Raw genomic sequence first — 13734 nt, forward strand, 5'->3', positions numbered from 1 at the left:
GATGAGGACACCGGAGGAGAGCTCACACAGGCGGAAGAGGAGGAGCAGCCGGAAGTATCCTGAACCCTGGTTGTTCCGTCGCGGTTTGACAGTGGTTCGGAGCTGTGAGAAGGAGTCGGCGGTCATGGAGTTGGGCGAGCTGCTCTACAACAAGTCCGAGTACATTGAGACGGTGCGCGTGTCCCGGCGTCTGCCCTCCCGTTTTTAAACCCGTGTCTCTTGGGAGCCCGGCCCTCCGCCCCATCCTCTCCCTGCCCCACCCAGCCAGCCACCCATCCAAGAACCCTTTGGCAGGTGATCTGGGATGAGTTAGGGATCCTTCGTGCTTTTCCCGGCTTTGCTATTTAGCCCCTTGAATGGCCAGGCTGTTTGTGTTTATTTCCGATTATTTTATTATTATTTCTAGTTTTACTCTAATATGCTCGAAACTGCTAGGTTCCTAGTCATCGCTTACTGGTAGGTGTCCGGAACGCTGGAAACGGGCTGTCTGTGCACTCAGTGCTGCTGTTTCGCTGTGAGGCTTCACAACTCTGATATTGGTTTATTCGTCACTTTGCTGTGTGTGGAACCCACAATCTAGTCAGACGCCTTAAGTCGTGGTGGACCCACGATGTCTGAATTCACGATCTGTTCCTTGAATGCCTGGTTTGTCCTAATCCATCCTTGCTTTTTTTTTTTTTTTTTTTTTTGCCCCTCCGGGGCCCATCCCATTGTGGACGACCCCTCAGTTCACGTTCCCTTTTCTGCATGAAGGAGCTTTCTGGTGGAAGCTGGGATCCACTCCTGGAGCTCACCCTGGGTTTCCCTTGTTTTGTTTTCAGGCCTCTGGGAACAAAGTCAGCCGGCAGTCAGTGCTGTGTGGAAGCCAGAACATTGTTCTCAACGGCAAGGTAAAGGGTGACCCCGACTCCCCAACTCCCCGGGGCAGGCAGAGCTTCCTGTGCTCCCCATAGGAGCGCCTTGCTCAGTCTTTACAAATCCAAATTCCAAATTTATCTGATGGCAAAAATGATCAAATAAAAGTCTCTTTTATGGTGGGAAAAAATACATAATAGTACCTAACACCCGAATGATAACATTAGGCCTTAACTTTATTGGACTGCTTTCAGAATGGTGTTTCTAAAATGAAAATTGTTTGTGTTCCTTCTCTGTCAGTGATGACTTTTGTCTTCTGGGGGACAGGGAGGAAGTCTAGGCAGCTGTGCTTAGATACATAATTCTTTATGGTCTGGGGTCCCTTACTTATTTCCCCTCCTGCAACTTCAGCCACATACAGTTAAATTTTTTTTCATGCCCACTTTGGCAGCACATATACTAAAATTGGGACGATACAGAGAGAATTAGCTTGGCCCCTGCTCAAGGGTGACATGAAAATTCATGAAATATTCAGTATTTTTAAAAAAACACTTCATTTATTGAACAGACGTTTTGAGAATGGTCTTTCTTTTTTTAATGTTTATGCATTCATTTATTAAAGATTTATTTATTTTTATTGGAAAGTCAGATATACAGAGAGGAGGAGAGACAGAAAAATCTTCCATCCGCTGATTCATTCCCCAAGTGGCCGCAACCAACTGGAGCTGCACCGATCCCAAGCCAGGAGCCCGGAGCCTATTTTGGGTCTCCCACGCAGGTGCAGGGTCCTTGGGCTGTCCTGACTGCTTTCCCAGGCAGCAAGCAGGGAGCTGGTTGGAAGTGGGGCTGCCAGGATTAGAACTGGTGCCTATATGGGATCCTGGCACATGCAAGGCGAGGACTTTAGCCACTAGGCTACCACGCCATGCTGAGAATGGTTACTCTTTACCACGTGTGAGACAATCCCCCCAGACCTCTGGATTGCATTAGTCCCCCTCCTGCATGGAACTTTCTGAGGAAGCCAAATCTTAGACCTATGGGGTAGTACTTAGTCTGAGTCCAAAAGTTGGGTGGCAGATCAGAGTTCTAGTGGACCTGCCTCTGGGAGCCTAAGGTTGGAGACAGCTGGCAGTGTTAGGAGGCAGGAGGCTGGTAGAGGTGGCCAGGATACACACTGAGCAAGCACACGGCCAAAGTTTGGAGGACAGGTTGAACTGTGTGAATTCGAAGAATGCTTAGTCTGCTGCCGGCCTTTTTAGGTGTTCCCACAGTGAGTCCTATTTATGGGGTGGGTAAAAGGAAGAGCCTGTGATATACTGAAACAAAACCTGACTATGATCAGTGTTGCAACACACCCCTTTGGGGGCTGGTGTTGTGGCACAGTGGGTTAAGCAGCTGCCTGCAATGCTGGCGTCCTATATGGAGTGCCGACTCATGTCCCAGCCGTTCCGTTTCCAACCCAGTTCCTCCTAATGGCCTGGGAAAGCAACAGAAGGTGGCCCGAGTGTTTGGGCCCCTGCCACCTGTGTGCAAGACCCAAGGAGAGTTCCAGGCTTCCTGGCTTCTGCCTGGCCCAGTCCTTGCCATTGTGGCCGTGTGGTTAGTGAAACAATGGATGGCAAATCTATCTCATTCCTGCTCCCTCTGTTTCTGTAACTCTGCCTTTCAAGTAAATTTAAAAAAAAAAAAAGCGATTTGGAGATTGATCTATTGTTTTTAGAAAAACAGATATAGAAAGAAAGACGAAGATTTTTCCGTCCGCTGGTTCACTTCCCAAATGGCCACAGTGGCAGGAGCTGAGCCGATCTGATGCCAGGAGCTTCCTCCAGGTCTCCCATGCAGATGTCGGGTTCCAAAACTTTGGGTCATCTTCCACTGCTTTCCCAGACCATAAGCACTGATCTGAATGGGAAGTGGAACAGCCAGGACATTATCCAGCACTCATACAGGATACCTGCACTTGCAGGCAGAGGATTAGCCAATTGAGCCACCAGGCCAGCCCCAAATAAATTTTTTTAAAGATATCCTGAGGTTGGCACACTGACAAAGTAGGCTAATCTTCCCCCTGTGGCACCGGCATACCATTTGGGCACCAGTTCTAGTTCCAGATGATTCACTCCCGATCTTCCAATACCCTGAGAAAACAGCAGAGGATGGCCCAAGTCCTTGGGCCCCTGCAGCCACGTGGGTGACCCAGAATTAGCACCTGGCTCTAGGCTTCAGCACAGTCCTTCTCAGGCTGCTGTGTCCATTTGTAAAGTGAACCACTGGATGGAAGACACCTCTCACTCCCTCAAACTGTGCCCTTCAAGTAAAAGAAATAAATCTTCAGGGGGAAAAATCTCTGTTTTAATAGGACCCTTGTTGCAGTGGATCATAGTATAACTCTCAGGGTCTTTTTCCTCTACCCTTTTTGATATACTTTACATTATCATGGTGATTTTTTAAAAATATGCTATATTTTTACAGACCATTGTGATGAATGACTGTATTATCCGAGGAGATCTGGCAAACGTAAGAGTTGGACGCCATTGTGTTGTGAAAAGCCGTAGTGTCATAAGGCCACCATTCAAGAAATTCAGCAAAGGGTATGCAACTTAATGACCTTGGTCTTGGGCAAGACGTAGTTCCTGGTGGTGGGACCCCTGTGTTGACTTGTAGTGTGGTGGTTGCCATAATGAACACAGCTTTGGCATGCTTGTCCTAGTCTGACTGATGGTTGCTTGGCAAAAACAATCCACTTACAATGGCAAAAATCAAGTGGTCTGGTTAGACAGCAACAGGCACGTCTGGCGGAACTTGAGATTTGTAAAAGGAGCTGCCTCACAAGGGGCTAGAACCTGCAACTAGAAACTAGCCAGAGTTACAGTAGTTACTCTGTAGTAACCCCTCTCTATATTGTAGTTACCCCTCTCTATATTGTTTTTCTCTACTGTTCTCTGTGCATTTCTGCTTTCCTCTCCTCTCTCACTGGCTGCATTGTCCCATTTGCTCAATGGGAACCACCTTACTGTCTCAGCCCCATATTTATGTCACTTCTCCATTCAAGCTTCCAACAGATAACTACCAGAGAGCTTGTGACCAGATTCTGGGAAGAGGGAATCTGACCAACTCAGCTTACATTAGATGCTCACTCCTGGTTACCTTGCCAAAGGTCAAGGTCAAGTCAGCCCTATTGATCCCTTGTTGGAATACAGACTGTCCGAGAAAAGCTGTGGGCAGAGCAGGAAAACTGACCGAGGCCCACTGTGGTGGTGGCCCCTCCTTGCAGGATTGTTCCGTGCATCTATCCTATGTCCTATGGGCCAACCTGCATTTCATGTGATAAATTAGAGCACATTTTATTAATGAGCTTTCTTCTGCCAGCCACTGGGTTTAGAAGCTGGACATATTAAGATAGATAAAAGAGAGGTCTCCAAATCTCAAGGTTCTCCAAATCTATTGGGAGAAACAGTTACAGGAACAGTGAACCACTATGTAATGTGATATATAATGCGATACTGTAGTGGAATATCTGCTATATAATAGGATATGTTGTTATATAACAGAGTTAGGGAGGAGAAGGAAGGAAACAGCCCAAATTAAGTGTAACCCCAAGGAGCCTATCCTGGAATCATCTCACATTGCCTGTGATGGTGTGAAAACAGGCTTTCCATTACCAACAGGGATGGGATCACACAGAAGCATCCTCAGTTATTCATTCATTCATCCAGAAGACTTCTGGGGAAAGCCTCCCAACATGGTGATACCCTTTGGCGGGTTCATGCAGCGCCTGATCTTCTACTAGGATTATCGTCTCCACCTTCTACTACAGGCATTACTGGCTTATATGAAGTCCAAACACCAAGAATGAACAAAGTTTCTTGATGAATGATAGGATAGGTAAAGCTTGTGTGTGAAATGCATGAGTATAAGAGTAAAAAACAAAACATGAGAAATCTTTGGTCTAAAATTGAAGAACTGGGCCCGGCGGCGTGGCCTAGCGGCTGAAGTCCTCACCGTGAAAGCCCCGGGATCCCATATGGGCGCCGGTTCTAATCCCGGCAGCTCCACTTCCCATCCAGCTCCCTGCTTGTGGCCTGGGAAAGCAGTCGAGGACGGCCCAAAGCCTTGGGACTCTGCATTCGCGTGGGAGACCTAGAAGAAGGCCTCAAGCAGGGAGCTGGATGGGAAGTGGAGCTGCTGAGATCAGAACCGGCGCCCATATGGGATCCCAGCGCGTTCAAGACGAGCACTTTAGCTGCTAGGCTACCATGCCAGGCCCACATTCGTTCATTTTTATTTCATGTCTGCTCTTCTGGCTTTGAAAGTCTCTTTTACTTTGTTGTTTCTATACACTTTTTGGTCTGCTATCTCTGGTATTGAACTGTTAGTCTCATTATCTCATCCAACTTACAGAATTTCGCTACCTAAGGATTCCTTATTAAGACAAAATTAACTGAAATTACACTTCTGTTAAACTTTGACCCCACGTACTTCACCTTGACTTTTTGTTATTTCTTTTTCTTCTGTAGTGTTGCGTTCTTTCCTTTACATATTGGGGACCACGTCTTTATTGAGGAAGATTGTGTGGTCAACGCGGCTCAGATTGGTTCTTACGTTCACGTCGGCAAGAACTGTGTCATTGTGAGTACTGGCTCTGTCTGGCCGAGCACCCTCCCTTGCCTTCTGGCTCCAGTCCCTCAAAGCCGTAACCCAGCAGGGTAGCTGTTTTTCAGCTTTCCGAGGATAGATGTTTCTTGCTATATCTGGAGTTTTTCTGGGCTCTAATAATAATTGCCAGGTGTTTGCTTTTGTTTTTGAGAAGGAAATCAGCAGCACTCCCACCTGCTGGTTCACTCCCCAAATGCCTGCAATGGCCTGGGCTGGCAAATCAACCCAGGTTGCCCACATGAGTGGCAGCAATCTAATTATTGAACCCATCACCACGGCCTCCAAGGCTGCACATTGACAGGAAGTTGGAGTTGGGAGCCAGAACCAGGAATTGGAGCCATACATTCTAATGTGGGATATGGGTGTTTTAACCAGCATCTGAACTGCCCCAGTGACTAACTGTTATAGAACTTCTTCCATCTGGTGTAAACCCTTTCCTTTCACCCTTCTTGAATCATCTGAGCCTATTAGATACTTTAGGGTATACATAATCCCTATTTGCAGATGAGAAGACTGGGGACCTTAAGTGTTAAGCTGGAGATGGTGAAGCCGGGATTTCAATCCAAGCAATGTAATCTGCTGTGTTGCCTTACCTCATTGAAAGCATATCTGATGGAAGTGAGGGGATCTGAATAATGAATTGAAATTGGCCCAGCAGACTGGGAGAAAGTTGGCATTTCAGAGTGAACATGGTATGTGTAAGAGTCAAAAACACTAAAGGGCATACGTAGCATTAAGGGAACTGTAGGGAGTTAGAATATAAGTAGGCCCTTCGCTCATCAGTTCCTGGCCCACAGGAGTGTAAGCCCCACTCTTTGTATCCAACTAGAGCTTTACAAGGTTGAACTACTTGCTGTTTCATAGAGCTCAATTAATGTTAATTTGGGAGTGACCAGGAGAGATAGTCAGTTGCCACATTTTTTTAAATGGCCGTAAGTAGCTATTCTCTTGGCAGATAGGTTTCTCTTCTTTTAATTATTTGTTATTTTAGGATACAGTTCCATAGGCTCTGGGATTTTCTGTCCCCCTCTCCAAGTCCCCCCTGCCCATTGATTTCCACTCTAATATTATAGTGGGTGATCCTTCATGGACAGTCGTAAGTCCATCATTCTGCTATTGAAGTGTTTCCCGACACTGAAGGAATTCTATTGTCAGGATATTTTCAACTGTTTCACTGGGAGTCCATCTTTGGTCTCGATGCAGAGATGCAGACTGCACTGTGTCTCCGCATCTGGACATGTCGGTCTCTGCTACACTTCTATTATATGTCCCCTCAAATACAGAGCCAGAAAACACAGAGAAGATAGGTTTCTTAGAGGAGCAAAGAGCTGTAGTTGTAAGTTGCTTCTGGGCTGGACACAACAACTCAATGGCTAAATCCTTACTTTGCAAGTGCTGGAATTCCATATGGGTGCCAGTTTGTGTCCTGGCTGCTTCACTTCCCATTTAGTTCCCTGTTTATAGCCTGGGAAAGCAGTAGAGGATGGCCCAAAACTTTGGGAGCCTGTACCTGCATGGGAGACTGGAAGAAGCTCCTGGCTCCTGGCTTTGGATTAGCTTAGCTCTGGCCATTGTAGCTATTTCAGGAATGAACCAGTGGATGGGAGAATTTTGTCTCGGTGTCTATCCTTTTCTCCATAGATCTGATCTGCCTTTCCAATAAAAATAAGTCAATCTCTAAAAACAAAACAAAAAAAAGACAAACTGTCACCTACTCAATAGTCTAAAGCAAAAAAAAAAAATTAAGTTTTATTTATTTTTATTGGACAGGCTGATCCAAAGCCAGGGGCCAGGAACCTCCTCTGGGTTTCCCACGTAGATACAGCCTCCCGAGGCTTTGGGCCATCCTCTAGTGCTTTCCCAGGCCACAAGCAGGGAGCTGGAAGGGAAGTGGGGCAGCTAAGATACAAATCAGCGCCTATGTGGGATCCCGGAGGATGTAAGATGAGGATTTAGCTACTGAGCCATAGTGCTGGGCCTCTGAAGCAAAATTTAAACTGTCTACGTAAGGGCCTGCTTTTTTAAAAAATTAGTTTATTTTTATTGGAAAGTCAGATTTACAGAGAGAAGGAGACACAGAGAGGTCTTCCCTCCGTTGGTTCACTCCGCAAATGGCCACAACGGCTGGAACTGAGCCAATCTAAAGCCAGGAGCATCCTCCAGGCCTCCCACGTGGGTGCAGGGTCCCGAGGCTTTGGGCTGTCCTCTACTGTTTTCCGAGGCCACAAGCATGGAGCTGGATGGGAAGTGGAGCAGCTGAGATACAAACTAGGACCCATATAGGATCCTGGTGCTTGCCAGTCAAGGACTTTAACCACTAGGCTAGTGTGGCAGGAAGAGCCTGCTTTCTCTTAACTTAGACTCAGATTGGTCTCCCAGACTTTATTTTTTACCGTCATAGTGCTGCAGACCATGGCAAGATTGGTAAGTGTTACTAATATGAATAAAGCATTACTAGTGTGGATAAGGTTGACCCAAAGTTTCACATTGATTACCACTAGCCAGTGGGAGAACAGATGAACTAATAATTTCATATCCAAATTCCAGTTGGAACTGACAAGAAAGAGCAAACAGTAGACAAACCTTAAACTTACAGGTGCAAAGCACAATGTGGGCTAGAATAAACTAGCCGGACTGCAGTAGGTCCTGACTTGATGCCCAGTGGCTCCAGAGGGTCCTTTGAGGTCGTGAGAATCAGTTGGCATCACTTCTCTGCTGTTGTGTGAAGGCTGAGTCTCACATAGGTTCTTCATCATGCATATAAGCTGGCCTTCTGGAGACCCCAGTCAAAACTGCTGCTTTTTCCATTCATCTCAACAGAAGCCCTCGAGCTGAGACCCGTCAGACATTGGCTCACCTGCCAACTCCCTTTCAGCAGTAGCTGTGGCCATGATTGGGGTCCAGAGTGTGAGCTCCAAGGTGAAGCATGGGAGGTGGGAATAAGGATGATTCATGAGGAAAACACGAGTTCTGTCACCAGCACACAGGGATTGCGGATGTTGGAAAAGATGACAAGAACAGGCGTTCCCTAAATGGAATAGAAGGTTAAACAACACTCTTGCAGGACTGAAGTTCATGTGACTATAATGCCTAAGAGCAGCTGTGCTACCCCTTGCGTGCAGCGCTTCTCTCAAGGAGACACCCTGCTCCCCCATCTCTCATTGTCCTCGTCCTCGTGTACCACCTGATGCAGGGCATTGCAGCCAAGTCTCTTATCTTGTCTCTGGCTGCTGTACAATATTGAGTGACAAAGTTACAAAACGGCCTCCACACAGCAAACCAGACCAGCTTCGCTGTCATCCTGGGAGCTGTTTTCTGTTAACAGGATTTTAATTTCAGGGGCGCCGGTGTGTGCTGAAGGACTGCTGTAAAATCCTTGACAACACAGTGTTGCCACCCGAGACTGTGGTGCCTCCGTTCACCGTCTTCTCAGGCTGCCCAGGTAACCCTGGCCGTTGGTTACTTTAACCTCCTTAGAGCTAAGTTTAGTTTCCATTACCAGAGTCTTACAAGTTTTGTCTCTGACAGTAGGTGGATGTAACTTATTTCAAAACTCTGCTGTTAAAAAACCCTAGGAATTCAGTCTAAAATACAGTACCTTTCAAAATGCATTACTGGGTTTACAAGAAAGTAAGGAAGTTATCAAAGGTAAAAAACAAAGACACTAACCCCAAGCAGTTAAGTTAGCACAGAAGGTGCTTGTCATCACAGTAGTGTGGCTTGAGGTGTGATGCTCAGGTGGATGAAAGATATAGCAAATGCCCTTAAGGGGCATTTTTACTATGGGCTTGCCCTCAGGTTGATGGGGGCTTTGAGAGGCCACAGATAAAGCCCTTTGTGTGTTCAGAGTTCTAAATAACAGACACGAGGAAGCAAAAATAATCCAGGGCCATCCCAGAGCACTTGGAAGAAGGTAGCCTGGAGTTCCCTCATCCCTATCTCAAGACAGTCTCTTCTCCATCATCTTCTACATCATGTAGTGTAGACAGAGACACGTCACACATCCACAGATGGGGAATGCTCAGCAGAGAGATTTGACAGTCTATGATACTGACCACTGGGGGGTTAGTTTATCCAGTTAAAATAATCTTGTCACTCATTGTTACATCAAAGATGTACAAAATTATCACTCTTGGCCGGGGCAGTGGCCATTCACTGCATCCTGCATCTCTGCTTTTGTGAAGGAGGAAGAGCCTTGTCTGAAACCCTGCCTGTATCCAGGTCCGACAAAGGCTGGACCAGAGCAGTTCTTTGATGTGATTGTCGGACATGCATCCAGTCTCCAGTGAGAAGGATTTTGCCAGAGAAACATCTTTTTTCTTTCTTTCTTTCTTTCTTTTTCTTTAATTATTTATTTATTTGAAAAGCAAAGTCACAGAAAGAGATCTACTGTCCCTCTGGTTCACTTCACAAATGCTCCCTACAGCTAGGCCTAGGCCAGGCTAAAGCCAGTAGCCATGAACTCCATCCATGTCTCCCACAAGGGTGGCAGGAGGCCAGGCTCCCCCTACCATCATCTGTTGCCTTTCAAGTGTTATCAGCAGGAAACTGGATTAGAAGCACAGCAGACAAGACTCAAACTGGGATCCCACTTTGATGTGGGATGTGCGTCTCCAAAGTCATGACTTAACCTCTTGCACTGCAAAGCCCTCTCCCAGAGAAATATCTCAACCTCATCCAGTTTACTCAAGTTTTTTAGTACCAATTTATATGCTCATTCAACATAGGTAACAGCAGAGAGGGAAGCAGTGTTTGGTATTTCAAACTCAAATGAGAATTTTATTTAGAGGTCCTGGTAGAAGAGTCAAGCTCCAGTGGGGTCACTGTGTAATGAGAAAATGAAAAAAAAAATTAAGAAAGTGAGAGGGTAGGTTTCTCAGGGTGTCAAAGGTGATCAGTGGGGAGATCTTGACCAGCACTTAGGCCCATTATTTAGAGTCCCATGATTTTTGTTTTTTGGGTTTTTTTGGTTTTTGGTTAGTTGGTTGGTTGTTTTTAATCACTACCCTGCCTTTTGGCTAAGCTCTAGCGTAGAGTCCTGTGCTTTTTTGCATGCTGGCAAGATACTTCCTGTGAATGTATTATGTGGTTTTGCAGGTAAGTACTATTTAGATATTCCTATTGGCGATTTCCATCTTTCAGTTCTGAGGCCTAGGGTCCTAGGACAACTAGCGCATCCTGGGAGGGCTGCACAGCACACACCTGAATCATAGGATAGAGTGAAAAGGCAGTTATCCAGAAAGGATGTCGATCAGGGGCGGGCAGATCATGTAAGTGACTGAGGAGTAGCTGCTAAGCCACACCTACCACCATGAGCATGTCCGACGGTCTGTGAGCTACTGGAAAGTGGACTTTTTCTGTGATATATTTGAACTTCTGAACGTTGTCTACTAATTTTTTAAAATGATGCCATGCTGCGTATAGCAAACATGTTTTGAAATCTATCATAAGATACTAATTTGCACAGGGTTGTGAATTATACATTTAAAAAATTGTTTTCCTATCCTTTCAGTTATTCTATGTATATACATGCAAACACTTAAATATACAGTGCAAATGTGTGTTTATTCATGTTTATGAATGTGTAGATAAGAGCATATATGTATGCTATATATCTGTACGATTACTCTCTATTGTTCTGAAACTTGCTTTCTTTAATAATATAACTCAGTCATCTTTTTTTGTTAGTATATAGAGCTCCACCTTACCCCTTTTAATGGTTACAGATTTTTTTATCAGGCAAATGCACCGTACTGTATCTAACCAGTATTGTGGTAGAAGTTGTACATGGTTTTTCACTACTAAAAAAACAGTGCTTTGACACTGTTATACATATGTTGTACAATTGAACAAGATTTTCTGTGGGATGAATTATTAGAAGTTGGATTGTCAGGTCTTAGGATATGAACCTTAAATTTTGCTAGATACTTCCAGAGTGTCCTTCAAAACATTTACATCGGTGAACACATTATACTTGCAGTGTCTGAAAAGTCTCTCCTAGAAACTCTTGACTGAGTTTTACATGTTTTGCCTGTGTATGGGACTCTGTTGTACTCTGTTCCAGCATTTAGCTGTGTCTTGCACAGGGCATTGGGCTCAGTTTCACAGGATGAATAGAAGAGCAGTTTCTTAGCTCAGGGTTGCTGACTGTGGCCGCTCAGTAGCAGCCAACCTTTGTTTATTTATTTATTTTTTTTCTAAATGTTTGATTTATTTGTATCTACTTGAAAGGCAGAGAGAAGGAAAGAGTGTGTGTGTGTGTGTATGTCTTGCATTCTTTTTTTAAAAAACATATATTTTTATTGCATTTCATTTTTTTAAATTAATTACATTGCATTATGTGATACATTTTTTATGCACTGGGATTCCCCCTGCCCCTCCCCACACCCTCCCCCCACGGCGGATTGCTCCACCTTGTTGCATTTCCATAGTTCAAATTCAGTTGACATTCTTTCATTGGAGGTATTTACCAAGCATAAAGTCCAGCATCTTATTGTCCTGGTAAGTTCAATGGTTTCTTGGTGAGACCATCTCTGGTCTGAAGGTAGAGCCGGCAGAGTATCATCCCAATCAATTAAAAGCCCCAACATAATATTTCCAACCATTTACAACATTATGGCTTGACATGGTATTGATTAACCAATATGTTAATAGGAAAATGCAGGTTCTCAACCACAACCTGTGACTTCTTCATAGACATTTCAATTTTGGTTTATATTCAACTGTTTTCTATACTCCTTAAAATAGCAGCCAACCTTTGTCTGGAATGAATCCAAAGCTGTCAGGGAGGCTTCAGATCCTCAGAGCATGCAATAATGTACTAACTTTTCTTTTTTTAACCAGGAATATTTCTGTTCATTTGGAGAACTGTGTTTGTTTACTCCCTGCAGAAATGTCATCTTGTGTAGAAGATACGATCAATAGAATGTTCTGTTACTGCTGGTAGAAAACCTAGTATGTAGTTACTCAAGCTAAAGGAAATGTCTGTTGGGAGGCTAGGCAGAAATTGCAGCTGCAGGCTCCTCGGGGACCCCCTTGGTTGACCAGGTCTTTCTTTCCCCAGGACTCTTCTCAGGGGAGCTCCCTGAGTGTACCCAGGAGCTGATGATTGATGTCACCAAGAGCTACTACCAGAAGTTTTTGCCCCTGACACAAGTCTAGTGTCTCTGCCCCACGCCTTGAATTCTCTTGAACTCTAAGATGAACTTGGAGACCGAGTCAGCTGGTTGGCATCTGCACAGAGCTGACATCTTCCACCCTCCTTTCTGTTGCTGTTGTTGTTCAGTTAGGATTTTCCAATCCACCAGAGCTCCGAGCTCTTAAGAATTTAATAACAGAACATCTGGAGGAGTTGTCTCCAAAGGTTGTGTTTCCACCTTATCTGTCAGCAGTCACTACATACCTTTATCTGCGGAACACAGAATCGCCTGTTCTCTGAGCTCCACGGCCTCGATCCTGTGGACGGGTCTGCTGTGGGTCTGCAGAGCCTCCTCCCCGCGTGGAGATTGTGTCACAGGCATGCTTCTCACAACACTTCACCCTCAGCTGTCCTGCTGCTGACACGTGGCCTGCAGCCAATATTACTCATAACCCTGGGGAAAATTGTGCCTCTTCAGAGCCCAGATTCCTGTTGGCTATTACAATTTGAAGAGAGGAATGACTAGCATTTCTCCCAAAATGACCGCAGTTGTCTTAGAGTGGTTTACAGAAGATATTCTAATATTCTGTCCTGGGTCTTTGGCTTCCGCTGAAAGAGTCAACAGTCCAAGGTTTGCATTTTGTCAGGTTCCAGATTTGAGTCAGGCAGTCCCTTCAGTCTGCCTGTATCTGGTATAAACCCCAAAGTTGCCTCCAGAATACCTGTACGTACGTAACCCTCATCTCACGAGAGGCTGTCAAAATCATCTTGCAGAAATAAAGAGGAGGAACAATTAAAGTTGCTGGTGCCATTCATACCATTTCCTTCTAGAAGCCAGCAGAACATTTCCAGTTCTGTTGGGGGGGGGGAAGGAAGAAGGCAGATAAGGTTGGCCTCACATAATGCTGTCATCCGCTCTAAGTGAATAGGGCAGAACAGTTCAGTCTAGAGACTTGATTTCCAGTTGTAGGGTTTGCAAAAACAGCTGTGTAATCATCTCCACTAGTTGACTGTAATGCTGCTGCTTTGGGGTTGTCTTTTTTAATGGGGAGAGGGATTCACAGAGCAGGTCATTTGAAGGTGATCGC

General features: G+C 45.2%; 1 protein-coding gene and 1 non-coding gene across 2 annotated transcripts; both read left to right on the forward strand.

The window, feature by feature from the left end:
- The first annotated feature begins 8 nt into the window (after nucleotides 1–8).
- DCTN5 (dynactin subunit 5) lies at nucleotides 9–12967 on the forward strand. The gene is made up of 6 exons (XM_004586820.3): nucleotides 9–172; nucleotides 822–890; nucleotides 3325–3443; nucleotides 5370–5481; nucleotides 8848–8950; nucleotides 12572–12967. The coding sequence occupies exons 1-6, from the start codon at nucleotides 125–127 to the stop codon at nucleotides 12667–12669; spliced, it is 549 nt and encodes a 182-aa protein (XP_004586877.1). The 5' UTR covers nucleotides 9–124; the 3' UTR covers nucleotides 12670–12967.
- On the forward strand, nucleotides 1291–1397 carry LOC118757816 (U6 spliceosomal RNA). The gene has a single exon (XR_004995381.2). It is a non-coding gene; the product is annotated as a U6 spliceosomal RNA (small nuclear RNA).
- Nucleotides 12968–13734: the final 767 nt, after the last annotated feature.

This window comes from Ochotona princeps, chromosome 24, assembly GCF_030435755.1.
Source record: "Ochotona princeps isolate mOchPri1 chromosome 24, mOchPri1.hap1, whole genome shotgun sequence".
Lineage (NCBI taxonomy): Eukaryota > Metazoa > Chordata > Mammalia > Lagomorpha > Ochotonidae > Ochotona > Ochotona princeps.

What these genes read in the sequence shown, in the direction of transcription:
- DCTN5 (XM_004586820.3), top strand. Translation starts at nt 125, where the DNA reads ATGGAGTTGGGCGAGCTGCTCTACAACAAGTCCGAGTACATTGAGACG. An exon ending in ACATTGTTCTCAACGGCAAG is followed by an intron (nt 891 to 3,324) that starts GTAAAGGGTGAC and finishes ATATTTTTACAG; the next exon opens with ACCATTGTGATGAATGACTG. An exon ending in TCGGCAAGAACTGTGTCATT is followed by an intron (nt 5,482 to 8,847) that starts GTGAGTACTGGC and finishes TTTTAATTTCAG; the next exon opens with GGGCGCCGGTGTGTGCTGAA.